Source organism: Ctenopharyngodon idella, chromosome 22, assembly GCF_019924925.1.
Source record: "Ctenopharyngodon idella isolate HZGC_01 chromosome 22, HZGC01, whole genome shotgun sequence".
NCBI classification, from domain to species: Eukaryota; Metazoa; Chordata; class Actinopteri; order Cypriniformes; family Xenocyprididae; genus Ctenopharyngodon; species Ctenopharyngodon idella.
The window spans coordinates 26,387,240-26,400,388 of record NC_067241.1 but is presented as its reverse complement, the minus strand read 5'-3'; the positions used below and the strand labels follow the sequence as shown (position 1 = coordinate 26,400,388).

The window sequence follows — 13,149 nt, the reverse complement described above, 5'->3', positions numbered from 1 at the left end:
CACTCTGAAAACAAGATTATTTCTGTGTCGTATCCGTTCATCAGCCAACAAAGAAACTGGGTCATTTCAAGATTATCACAGGTCGACCAATGTCATTGATCCTTGCTGAGGCAGATGATTTTAATGTCAGATTCTCTTTTCATGTATTGTATGGTTTTGACTGAATCAATAAAGAAGGCACAAAATCAAGTTCAGGATGCATGGAAATTGCCAGAGGGAAAAAATAGTATTGTGTCTGGGTAAATGATTTACATTAAGAAATTGCAGCATTCAAGTTTAGAACCATGATGAAATGGTTCCTACACTCTAAAAATGCTGGGGTTGGGTTAAACGTTTGCCCAACGTGCCGGGCAGTTTTATTTAACCCAACTATTGTTTAAAAACGACTATGGCTGGCTTAAAATGAACCCAAAATAGGTTGGAAAACTGAATTAAAACAACCCAAATTTTTAACCCAGCAGAGTGTATGTAGTTTTATTAGTCACTCCTTCAGCTGGGAAATTGTTGGGTAAGACTATGGACACATATTAGTCTTTATAAATTAGTTTGTACCAAATTTTAAATGAGACTGGCAAAGGATGCTGTATAGGATGGTGTCAAGGGGAAAAACCTTCCCCCAGTTTCACAGACAAGGCTTAAGCTAGTCCTGGACTAAATGCATGTTTGAGCTGTTTTAACTGAAAGAAACTTGCATTGACATATCTTAAAATATATCAGTGCCACACTGTAAAAAGTAATACGGTATATCTACTCCACAAAATTTTGGCAACAGATTACAAGCAATGTTATTAATTAAATTCAACAAATAGAATTGAGTGAGAATTAATCAAATTAATTCCTTAAATGTCAACCATTTAAAATGAGTAAAATTTAAACAAAAATATCTAAATAACAGACAGTGTCACTCTTTATTTTTATTGCCAACATTGAAGACACCTGATGATCACTGAAGGAAAGAGAAACACATGAATTAACAGAGGTTTAGATGTTGATGTTTATTTGATTGAAAATGTTTGGATTTAGTTGGCCTGTTTGACTCTTTGCTTTTTATGTCAGTTTGTGGTTTTTGTAATGGTGTTTGCTAATTTTACACATTTTAAATAGTTTACTTTTAAGGAATTAATTTGATTAATTCTAACTAAATTTGTATATGTTGAATTTAATTAATAATATTGCTTGTAATCTGTTGCCACAATTTTATTGAGTAGATAGAGCGTATTACTTTTTACAGTCTCAAGATGCACACCAGCAATGTTTTTTTTCTAGTTAAAGTTAATAAAAGCTACTTAAATATCCTAATTGAACTAAGGCCTAATCCTGGCTTAGGCTAAGCCCTATCTGTGAAACCAGGCCCTTGTTTTTTAGCGACTTGGGGGCCAACCTCATGATGAAGATGGGGGCAGGTGGGGGCTAAGATGGTTAGTTTGCACCAAACTACAGTTTAGTTGCCAGCCAAATGGTCTCTATGTTTTTTTTTTTGTTTGTTTTTTTTTATCTCTAGAGGTTGTAATGGAGTCAAAATAATTCCAACAAAGTTTAAACAAACTTGTTTTTCAAAAAGAGCAGACTCTGTTTTCCATTCTCTTGTTTTTATATTTTCGCAAATCAATGTCGGCAGCCTTCAAGAAGTTCACAGAGAGACTTCAAGCCCTATCATATCGAAGACATTCTGTGGCAACGACACTGGCAATCAGATAAACAGGAGCTCCAGTCAGAGAGATGGAACTTCAAAATCTTCAACTTCAAGATGGTTCTTCTGGAGGAACAGACTACTGATACATTTCAAGAACAGTGTACAGAGACACTTTAAGCACAAACTACTCAGACATTTCATGAACAAAGATATTCTGAATTAATTCTGTATTAATTTGGCATTGTTTTAGCTCATAAGTATGCCAAGGTGCTCATTATATCCAATTGCTGGGTGTGTTATATTTTCCTCAATCATCTAAATCCACTGTATTACCACTATATGATTTGTTTCCTATAACTGTACAAGGAACATTGGCAGAATTAACAGCACTGGTTTGGTGATGGACAGCCGCCTGCCATTCTATTCTAGGCTACGTTTCGCATACAACAACGTAACTCGCTTCTTAACTACAATACGAAGAAATCAACTAGCTAGTTACGACTGTTTCCCGAAACCATATTGTCACAAATTTGTAGTTCAGCCACTTTAGTTGATGTCACGCCGGTAGTTAAGTAATAACTTCTTTTAATGAATCCATTTGAGTTCGAATTAATGCCAGATCAATCATGGAAACAGCATCCGAGGATTGTCACTTTTCTCTGTTATTTTGCTTTATTTCCAGATCCATCATATGCTTTTTCTTACATACTAGAGCATGTACTGTACGCACATGCGCACCCTTGCACGTGCAATTTAAACCTCTTGACAAACTAAAAGACATGAATGAAATTTGTTCATATTCGAAATAAAAGATATAGACTGTATTGAAAATCAGCTTGTTTATTTTGCTCAAGATAAGGATTTATTAAGTCCACATGTCATAAAAACAAGAAACTATGCTTCTAACCACAGGTGGAGAATTGTAATTCCAACCACACAACTTTGCGATGGAGCTATAGTGTGGCAAACATAGACTCAATGAAGTTGATAAAGAAGGAACTTGTGACCATATTGGCTAACAATGCTTTTGGGAAATGCATTGAATGATTTGCGCAATCTGAATGCTGCACCCAAACTGACAATTCTAGACTCAAAATGATAAACCTGCCAGACAACTTATTTAGTGTATTTTATGACTTAATGACTTAATGTTGAGATGACAAATGGCAAAAGTGAAAAGGTAAAATAAATAAATAATTAAAACCCAGCCAAAATGACATAAGGTATAGTTAATTATTCCTGGGACAACAAACTGCTGTTCAAGAGCAGTGTATGTCACTACAGAAATTATTCTCATTAACATTATAGTTTGACTGCATACAACAGTACTGATTCTAGTACATGCACTATATGAGGTGTTTGAGGCCACAGCAAAAAAACAAAAAAACAAAACTACACTTAGTTATTGTTAATATTTCAGAGAAGTGCATGTAATGAGGAAGATTTTTTTACAAAATCAAATGGCTCTTGATATACTAGCCTCCCAAAGAGGAACATGCAAAGTGATTGCAACTGAGTGTAAGACACTTGACTGCCATAAGGCTATCATCCAATGTTAGACACACCCTGCTCAACTGACGCTGGTGTGGTATAACAGGGAAGACCTGGGGCTATAGTTGCATAAACCACTGAGGTAAGTCTTACAAGTTAGTCATCAAATTTTTTTCTTTTATGACTGTTCATAACTTTTTTTAATTAGTTACATAAAAACATTGATTGGCCTAATTTTATACCCGAAAAGTAAGACTGACTGGACATTTGTATATACACTGGTGGACACTCACATTGGGACTTTATCAGCAAACTAGGATTCTTGGACTGTTTTAGGGTATGGTACTTTGGACTGTATGCTTTTAACAGACTGAGTTTTCCTGGTTTTATTGTGTTGTTTTAAAGTTTCCTGTGAATATTGTAAATACACAATTCTTATTTAAACTTATCACTGTTTTATGTCTCTTTCTTTTAGCCACTAACAAACTCACACATTAAAATCTGACCCCATTTTAAATCTTGTGACTCAACCGATTTGGCTGATCGTTACAACCTAAAGTGGAGTTATTGTCTCCAAAAAGCTATAATGTGTAGTACTTCATGTCATTGTGTAGAACGTCATGGCATCGTGTACTACGTCATGGAAGTTAACGCTTTTTGGATGTACTTCGAATGTGTACGGCTGTCGTGCCGGAAGCTTGTTATTTTACTTTATAAAGTTTTAAATAAGGATACTTGTCTTACACAAACACATAAATTTGCTTCAGAAGGCATTTATTAACCCCCTGGAGTTGTATGGATTCATTTTTTTTTTTTTTTTTGTCACAACCATTATAAACCTTGGAGGACTAAGGATATTTGTAAATATATCTCCAATTGTGTTCGTCTGAAAGAAGATAGTCATAAACACTTAGGATGGCTTGAGGGTGTTGTGCTCAAGCTATGCTTTGCGTGTGTTTTTCTCTTTTTTTGTCAGTGTTGCCACTTGACTGCATTAATGAGTATCCAGTTGTGATTGAATGATGGGAGGGGAGAGAGAGTATTTAAGCTGCAGCTATCATCAGAGCAGTGTTAGTGGTGGCTTGACTGTGTGCAACAGCTTTAAGGTCTCAGACTTGATGTTGTGTTAAAGCAAGTAGTTGGTGGCTCTGTGTATCTTTACCTCCTTTGTTGAACTTACTGAAGTAGAGTTTCTGTCCATTGTCTCTCTTATTACACTTTATGATTGAGACTTAAAAGATAGAAGTGAGTGGTAACTTCTATGATCATTTATTGTATGTTTTGATTAATCCTCTTTGTTTTTGGTTTACTTGAAGTTTTCTAGTTTGATTTATATATTTTTTTATTGTGGGGTTAGTAGGGAGGTGGGTGCCATTTTATTTTGAATAAATAAAATGGTCTTTATTTTTGGGAGTTAGCTTATTTTGCTGTACTTTTTGTTTTCTTTTATTTTAGTTTAGATAATTTGGTTAATGAGGAGTTAGACTGATTTATGTTTGTTGTTTTGGCAATACCCCCTTCTGAATCTGATACTCCTATTTTCATGCTGTTGCACATTCATTCACTTTGAAATGGATTGTGTTAATGTTCCTCTTCATCAGGTGTGTTTGAAATTGGAACTTGTTACTAGGTTAGTTACGCTGGGGGTATATTCACAGTTACCAGTAGATGGGGTTGATCTCATTCTAGGAAATGATCTAGCCGGTGGCCAGGTTTTTCTTTGTCCTATTGTTGTACATTAACCGGTTATGACTGAAATATCTGAGTTTGATATTCTGTTCACTACTGCATTCCCTGCTTGTGCTGTAACTCGTGCCCAATCACAGAAACTTGTAGATGTTGCTGATCTCTCCGATACTGTGCTGTTTTCTCAGCCTGAGAAGGTGACAAAAGTTGAACCCAAGGTTGTACCAGAAGAGACTGAATCACCTGTGTTAATAAAACTTAGTAGGTTGGTCAGAGTTAGCTTCTGCATCAAATTCTGATCCTTCCCTGGCTACTAGTAGAGATGCTCTGTGGATATCACATGTCAGTTAGTGGGGAAACCAAACCAAACCATTCCGGTAGCTCCTCTAAAACCAATTCCTGTCCTTCATGAACCGCTTGAACGACTGGTTACAGATTGTGTAGGTCCCTTACCTAAATCCAGATCTGGGCATCAGTATATCATCTGACCAATCAGAGCAGAGAAGACCAATCACAACAGGGCTGAACGTTCAGCCCCGACAAAACGTTGCAAAACGTTTTTTAAACGGAAACGGTGGTGCGTTGAACGTCTCGGTTACAAAGGTAACCCTCGTTCCCTGAAGGAGGGAACGGAGACGTACGTCGAATGTGACCGACTGAATGGGAACACCCTGTTCTGATTACGCAAGAGTTGCAACTATGGCAGCTGAGAAGGACATTCTTTGTGTTCTTTTTGAAGAATTGATATGCTATATTTTTACTATAAAACTCTTACGACAAACATGTCTTCTAATATCTTCAATAGTTGCGTATACCAAGCTGCAGCGGACACATTTGTAAACGACTTTACTTGGACCCATTGTGCGAGCTGTCTCTTTAATACCGCGTGGTATATATATACATGTTGCTGCTGATTGGGCTGACATTTCTGACACACCCACCAAACAAGAGAAAACGTATCTCAAACCCCGTTGCACAACGTTTTCAGGAAACATGTTGTTCAACCCGGAAACCGTAGCAAAACGTTGCGCACCGGTTTGAGCTTGAACGTGCCCCTGACTAGGCCATCTGACCAGTCAGAGCAGAGTAGACCAATCATAACAGATTGGGCCATCTGATCAATCAGACCTCTGAAATGGGACACAGCTCAAATGTGGATATCTGCAGGTTGGAGTAATGGGTGTGATGAAAGGTAGGGCACAGAGAAAGCTCTTTGTCATTCATTGTGAAAGCTGTCTGTCAGGGTGTGGTTAGGGGTTAGTTTCTGTTGTAACAATTTACCTTTCGGCACATGTCCTTTATGCCCATACCATTCCGGTATGCCCATTAATCCATTAAACCTGCAGCTATCCCTGTCTCCATCATTCAGGTCACTGTGTATGTATGAACTGCATTTTTAAAGTATTTTTGAACAGATCAGGGATAAGAGCAAAAGATGTCCTGTAAGCATTCAGGATTATTATATTTTTATTTGAATATGAGGGATGTTTCTGAAAGCAATATGTAAGATTAGGTTACTAAGGAAACCTGTGGAATTAATACTAACTCTACACTTTAAAACACATTTATTTCAATAGCATTTAGCCTTATTCTTTAGTGGTAACACTTTACTTAATTATGCATTAACCATTATGAGTTAACAACAAACAATACTTTTACAGCATTCATTAATTTAAGTTAAAGTTAATTTCAAAATACACTAATACAATTTTAACATTACAAGTATAAATTAACATTATAGTGAATTATGAATTAATTAACAGTCAACAATAGTGTAATTCATTAATTAACATTTAGTTGCCAAAATGTCCTTTGTGTGTAGTATCTCATGTAAATACAGTCGGTTATGGCTTAAGTGGACATAAACAGGTGGGTGAAAACCGGATATGTGTCAGTATATTACATCCATGAATTCGGTCTTAAAGGGACAGTAGCCTAATTAAATATTTGTCTGTCATTAATGTTAAATTACACAACAAAATATGTTAAATAAATGTATACAGGGTAAATCTCTATTGTATTTGTCGTACTGTTTGTAAATTTCTTTTTTTATATAACAATAATTATCGTGAAATAAAATTTCTCGTATTACAAATAAAATGGTCACATTGCCCACCCGTCCCAAATTCCACCATGAGAATTATGGTCACCCTAATGTATGTACTATTTTTATTAGTACTACATATTTTTGTATAGTGGTGTGCTGTGGGATTTTATACTTGTTAAAACTGAGCCATGGCACACACACACACAAAAAAAAAAAAAAAAAAACTTTTTTAAGTAAAAAAAATAATTGTGAGATAATAATTGTGAAAAATAAATGAGGTGTTTCCATTCAGTTTACTTTCGGGAAAATTAGCCATTGTGTAAGAGATTAGTTTCGCATTTGGCATTGAATGTAGATTCCAAAATGTCCTTAAAAACATTTAAGGTTCCCACGTGTTCAAAACAGATCATCCCTCCCCAAACTCATGCCATTGGTGGAGTGCTAATTCAAATACCTTCTCATTCTGAGAAAAGTATGATTTTCCAGCAGAGTTCATTCATTGTGAGATCACAGGTCGAGAGGATGACAGCTCTATTGTACTGCGCTGTGTTATTATGTCTGTCTGGATGTTTGAGCACAACAGACGCTGCTCCAGGACAAAACGTCACAGGTAAGAAGATCCATGTTCTTTTAACTTCATTACGCAGCCTGAAGAAATGCATAAACTAAACAAGTGCCTTTCAAAATATGACATCTCAGCACATTAATATTTACAAACATACAATACAGATGTCCAGTGAAACATTAACTTCAAACATCAGTTTAAATAATTCATATAAAGTTATCATATAAATTGTCATATACAGTTACAAGAAAAAGTATGTGAAACACTTGCAGAATCTGTGAAAATGTGCAAAACTTTAACAAAATAAGAGAGATCATACAAAATGCTAGTTTTTATTTATTTAGTACTGTCCTGAGTAAGATATTTTACATAAAAGATGTTTACATATAATCCATAACACAAAAAAATAGCTGAATTTATTAAAATGACCCAGTTCAAAAGTTTGTGAATTGATTCTTAATACTGTGTGTGGTTACCTGGATGATCTACGACTGTTTTTTTGTTTTGTGATGGTTGTTCATGAGTCTCTTGTTTGCTCTGAGCAGTTAAACTGAGCTCTGTTCTTCAGAAAAAATCTCCAGGTCCCAAAAATTCTTCAGTTTTCCACCATTTTTTGCATATTTGAACCCTTTACAACAGTGACAATGACATCTTTTCACACTGAGGACAATTGAGGGAATCAACTATTAAAAAAGGTTCAAACATTCACTGATGCTTCAGAAGGAAACACAATGCATTAAGAGTCGGGGGGTGAAAACTTTTGAACAGGATGAAGCGGTCCAAATTTTTCTTATTTCGCTTGAATATCTTTTTTTTTTTTTTTTTTCATTTAGTACTGCCCTTTGGAAGCAACAGAAAATACTTGCATGTTTCCCGGAAGACAAATTAAATACAATTTACCTTGATCTTCAAATTCCAAATGTTTTCACCCCTCATCTATTAATGCATCATGTTTTTTTCTGGAGCATCAGTGAATGTTTGAACCTTTTTTAAAAGTTGTGTTTGAGTCCCTCAACTGTCCTCAGTGTGAAAAGACGGATCTCAAAATCATTCAGTCACTGCTGTATAACTGCTTTATAACTTCTTCAGTAAAAGTGTGAGGTTGTTATGTTTTTGTCATGGATTAAAATTATTAAAGTGAATTTTGACAGATATGATTGCTTGCAACTGGTGTTACAGACTTTTTATATGATACTAACTGACATAGTTTAGGGGTAAAGTAGATTTCTAAACTACTTTAATTTGAAGCAGATTTATGTGAATTAGCTTGAGAGACATATTGCAAAACCACTGATTTGCAGATGCTGAAACACTTTTATTACAACCTGGTCACCCCTAATGATGCTCTTCTGTAGTGGCCAGTCATTCTGTGGGGAAGGTGATGGTCGTGGAGTCCAGTCGAGGATGTGCTTCTGATAAAGACTGCTCTGGAGGATACAGATGCTCTGGGGCTGTGTGTGTGCCGCCTGCTTTCAGTGAGTTTCAATTAGTAATGCGTAATAATACTAGAGGTCTTTCAAAAGAAATGGTGTAGGAACAGTTTTAGATCAGAAATTGCTGGTAAAGTTAAAAAAATAATTACAAAGAAACAGCAAGCAACATATTGAATCAAACATGACATTTTAAAGTAGAAAGACTGAAATAGTTCTTTCTTGTAAAAACTTATTTCAATAATATACAACTTTTAAAAAAATATCTTTTTTACATTGAAAAAGACATTCAGCATTCAGTGATATGGTTTCTCTGTCATGTGTCTGTATAACAGCAAAGCCAGGAGTGTGTCCACGCAGAAAATCTGGAGCAGGAGTGTGTGCCGAGTACTGTGCCAATGACAGTGACTGCCCCAACAATAAGAAATGCTGCAGCAATGGATGTGGACATGAATGTACAGCTCCATATACAGGTATTTATATTATATTATATTATATTATATTTTATTATATTATAGGGCTGTTGAATGCTTGAATCTGATTGGCTAACAAACATTCTAAGTTGTGCAAAGGTCCTTACAGTCCACAACAGCAAAAGAACCAAAAACCCCCAGTGAAAAAGACATTCAGAATTCAGTGATATGGCTTCTCTGTCATGTGTTTGTATAACAGTAAAGCCAGGAGTGTGTCCACGCAAACAATATGAAGCAGCAGTGTGTGCCCTGATACGTTTCGTGTCGTGTGCCGATGACAGTGACTGTGCCAACAATGAGAAATGCTGCAGCAATGGATGTGGACTTCAGTGTATGGCTCCATATACAGGTATTATTATATTATATTATATTATATTATATTATAATATATTATACTATGGGGCTGTTGAATTCTTGAACCTGATTGGTTGACGAATGTACTAAGCAATTAAGTCCCTCAGATCTGCCAACAAAGCTCTCTTACATGTCCCACGGTCATGTCTTAAATCGAAAGGTGACAAAGCCTTTGCAGTTGCTGCTCTACGGTTATGGAATCAGTTGCCAACTGACATTAAGAGTGCTCCCTCTATTTTTGTTTTTAAATCTAGACTCAACACATATCTTTACTCTTTAGCCTTTCCCGATTATTGAATTATGGATTAGTAATTGTTATCTTTGTTATTTTTTATTCTATTTTATTTTATATTTTATTGTAGTCCCTAGTGAAAAAGACATTAATTAACATGGCTTTTGTGTCATGTGTCTGTATTACAGCAAAGCCAGGAGTGTGTCCACTCAAAAATTATGAAGCAGAAATGTGTGCCCGGATACGTTTCAGGCCCTGTGCCGATGACAGTGAATGTCCCAAGAATGAGAAATGCTGCAGCAATGGATGTGGACGTCAGTGTATGGCTCCAGTTACAGGTATTATATTATATTATATTATTAAATTAAATTATACTATACTACAGGGCTGTTGAATGCTTGAATCTGACAAACGTTCTAAGGTGTGCAATTATATTCAGGGAACTGCGTGGCTAAAATAGTTCCAGGCAGGTCTTGACCACATTACATACATGTTCATATCACTTCGCCAAATGATTTTGCTTATTTCAAAGGTTCTTACAATCTACTCAGTTCTTAAGTTCCTAAGTCCCTCAGATCTGCCAACAATGCACTCTTACATGTCCCACGGTCATGTCTTAAATCGAAAGGTGACAAAGCATTTGCAGTTGCTGCTCTATGGTTATGGAATCAGTTGCCACCTGACATTAAGAGTGCTCCCTCTATTTCTGTTTTTAAATCTAGACTCAACACATCTTTACTCTTTAGCCTTTACCGATTATTGAATTATGGATTAGTAATTGTTATCTTTGTTATTTTTTATTCTATTCTGTTTTATATTTTATTGTAGTCCCTAGTGAAAAAGACATTCAGTAATATGGCTTTTGTGTCATGTGTCTGTATTACAGCAAAGCCAGGAGTGTGTCCACTCAAAAATTATGAAGCAGAAATGTGTGCCCGGATACGTTTCAGGCCCTGTGCCGATGACAGTGAATGTCCCAAGAATGAGAAATGCTGCAGCAATGGATGTGGACGTCAGTGTATGGCTCCAGTTACAGGTATTATATTATATTATATTATATTAAATTAAATTATACTATACTACAGGGCTGTTGAATGCTTGAATCTGACAAACGTTCTAAGGTGTGCAATTATGTTCAGGGAACTGCGTGGCTAAAATAGTTCCAGGCAGATCTTGACCACATTACATACATGTTCATATCACTTCGCCAAATGATTTCAGTTATTTGAAAGGTCCTTACAGCCTACAAAAACAAAAGAACCAATAACCCCAGTGAAAAAGACATTCAGCATTCAGTGATTTGGCTTCTCTGTCATGTGTCTGTATAACAGTAAAGCCAGGAGTGTGTCCACGCCGATATTATATAGTACCAATGTGTGAAGAGTACTGTGTCAATGACAGTGACTGTCCCAACAATGAGAAATGCTGCGGCACTGGGTGTGGACATGAATGTATGCCTCCAGTTAAAGGTATTATATTATATTATATATTATATTATTTTATAAAGTTATATTATATTAAAATATTACTAAAGTAGTTCCATATCACCAAAGTCCCTTTAAGACAAGTCATTTCACTCAGCGGCCATCTTTGAAACGCCTCTCGGGCATTCAAGTGCAGCTCCTATCTCTTTGAATGGGGAAACATCAAATTTTCCAAAACTGTTGCCAAGCTTTCAATTAAATTTCATATTTGAAATCACCAATGAAATCTGACAACAACTGTCTCATAAATTTTGTTTCTAAACGGTATTATTCAGGCTGGATCAAGCTAATGCGCATGCGCAGTCCTAAATGCGTGTCTCTTGTGCCTCATTTTGGAGGCGCGCGTCTGACTGTTTCTATAGGAACCGGAGCTTCTAACGGCTGCTGCAGTGACGTGATGACTTTACCAATCGGCGATTGGCTCTTATTTAGAAGGCGGGACTTATTCCGCCATATTGCGCATTGCACTTTCTCCCATTCAAAACAATATGAGTGACGCGTCTTGTGTTATTCTATAGTCTTTGATATCACTTCTCCAAATGATTTCAGTTATTTCAAAGGTCCCTGCAGCCTACAACAGCAAAAGAACCGAAACCCATGATGACACTGACCAAGCAAATAAATATAGTTAACAATTGGATAAAAACAACAAATTATTTCCATGTTTTTTGGAAATAATGTTAAGCGGAATAATTGACTCCGGTTTGTTAAATTATTAGAAAATAATGCACACTCGAGGTGTTCGTGTCGTGACCACATTACCACCTCGGCTGTGCATTATTTTCTAATAATTCAATGGCCTGTCATCAATTATTTCTTAATAAATGCTTCCAAAGTATTTTTCAGTCAGTTCATGTTAAGTAATGTAGTAAACTAATATTAACAAATGGATTATAAAATGTTATATATTATACTTGGGTCATCTTTTTCATTGCCTTTCAGTTTGTGTCTTATTTTATAATAATAAGTATTATTTTATATTATATTCTCTATGTCAAAAGTACCTGTATTCGGCCTATAGCACTGTTTTAGACACAGGGTGGCTTTACAAAATGAATAAAGATGATGAATAATATTTACTCACTCTGTGAGTAAAACTATCTATTCATGCTTTGAGTGTTTTGTGCTGTACATCTGAGGCTGAATGCCACTTAAATGTCCAGACTAAATCTGAATCTCTATCCATGCAGTCATTATGGCCTACTGAAGAGGACTCCAAATACTGTTCCCATGATGGTCAGTGCCCTGCTGAACAGAAATGTTCCTCAAACATGCATGCAGTGAAACTGCCGATTTAATCACCGTAAAGAGTAGTGAGATTGATTTTGCATAATACATACTTTCTTACATTCTTTTACTTAAATCAATCAAGTTGTTCATTTCCTTTTCTTTCAGGCTTAACATTTGTATGCTTTTGAAAACAAAATATACCAAAAGAAACTAAAAATACAGAAATTAAATATAATATCAATTTGTTTTGCTGAATAGCACATATGTAGAACCAATCATATATATATATATTAAAAAAAAAAGTTCTTGAGTCATGTCACCTATCCTACATATAAACTGTTGTATTCTTTTTGCCGGTGGGATTTTCTGTGATTGATATGATATCCTCCCGGCTGTGATTAAAGCATATTCAAAGGCATTGTTTGGAGTCTGTCTGATTACTGCTCTAGACACTAGAGATCTTACTTCTTTTCTCAAGTGAGTGTTTAGTGGAGCACTGGAGATCTTACTTTCATTCCCAATTA

The 13,149-nt window shown here is 35.8% G+C and overlaps 1 protein-coding gene across 3 annotated transcripts; it reads left to right on the top strand.

Moving 5' to 3' along the window:
* The first annotated feature begins 3,125 nt into the window (after positions 1-3,125).
* On the top strand, positions 3,126-13,043 carry LOC127504618 (keratin-associated protein 5-4-like). Of its 3 annotated transcripts, none has more exons than XM_051879439.1 (9): positions 3,126-3,266; positions 7,344-7,467; positions 8,778-8,897; positions 9,188-9,325; positions 9,525-9,674; positions 10,100-10,249; positions 10,798-10,947; positions 11,243-11,380; positions 12,586-13,043. In XM_051879439.1, exons 2-9 carry the CDS (start codon positions 7,380-7,382, stop codon positions 12,600-12,602), a joined length of 951 nt encoding a protein of 316 aa, XP_051735399.1. In that variant the 5' UTR covers positions 3,126-3,266; positions 7,344-7,379; the 3' UTR covers positions 12,603-13,043. The 3 variants fall into 3 exon arrangements, with proteins under 3 accessions (XP_051735399.1, XP_051735400.1, XP_051735401.1); XM_051879440.1 differs by having other exon boundaries at positions 3,172-3,266; positions 7,347-7,467; XM_051879441.1 differs by having other exon boundaries at positions 3,203-3,266; positions 7,371-7,467.
* Positions 13,044-13,149: the final 106 nt, after the last annotated feature.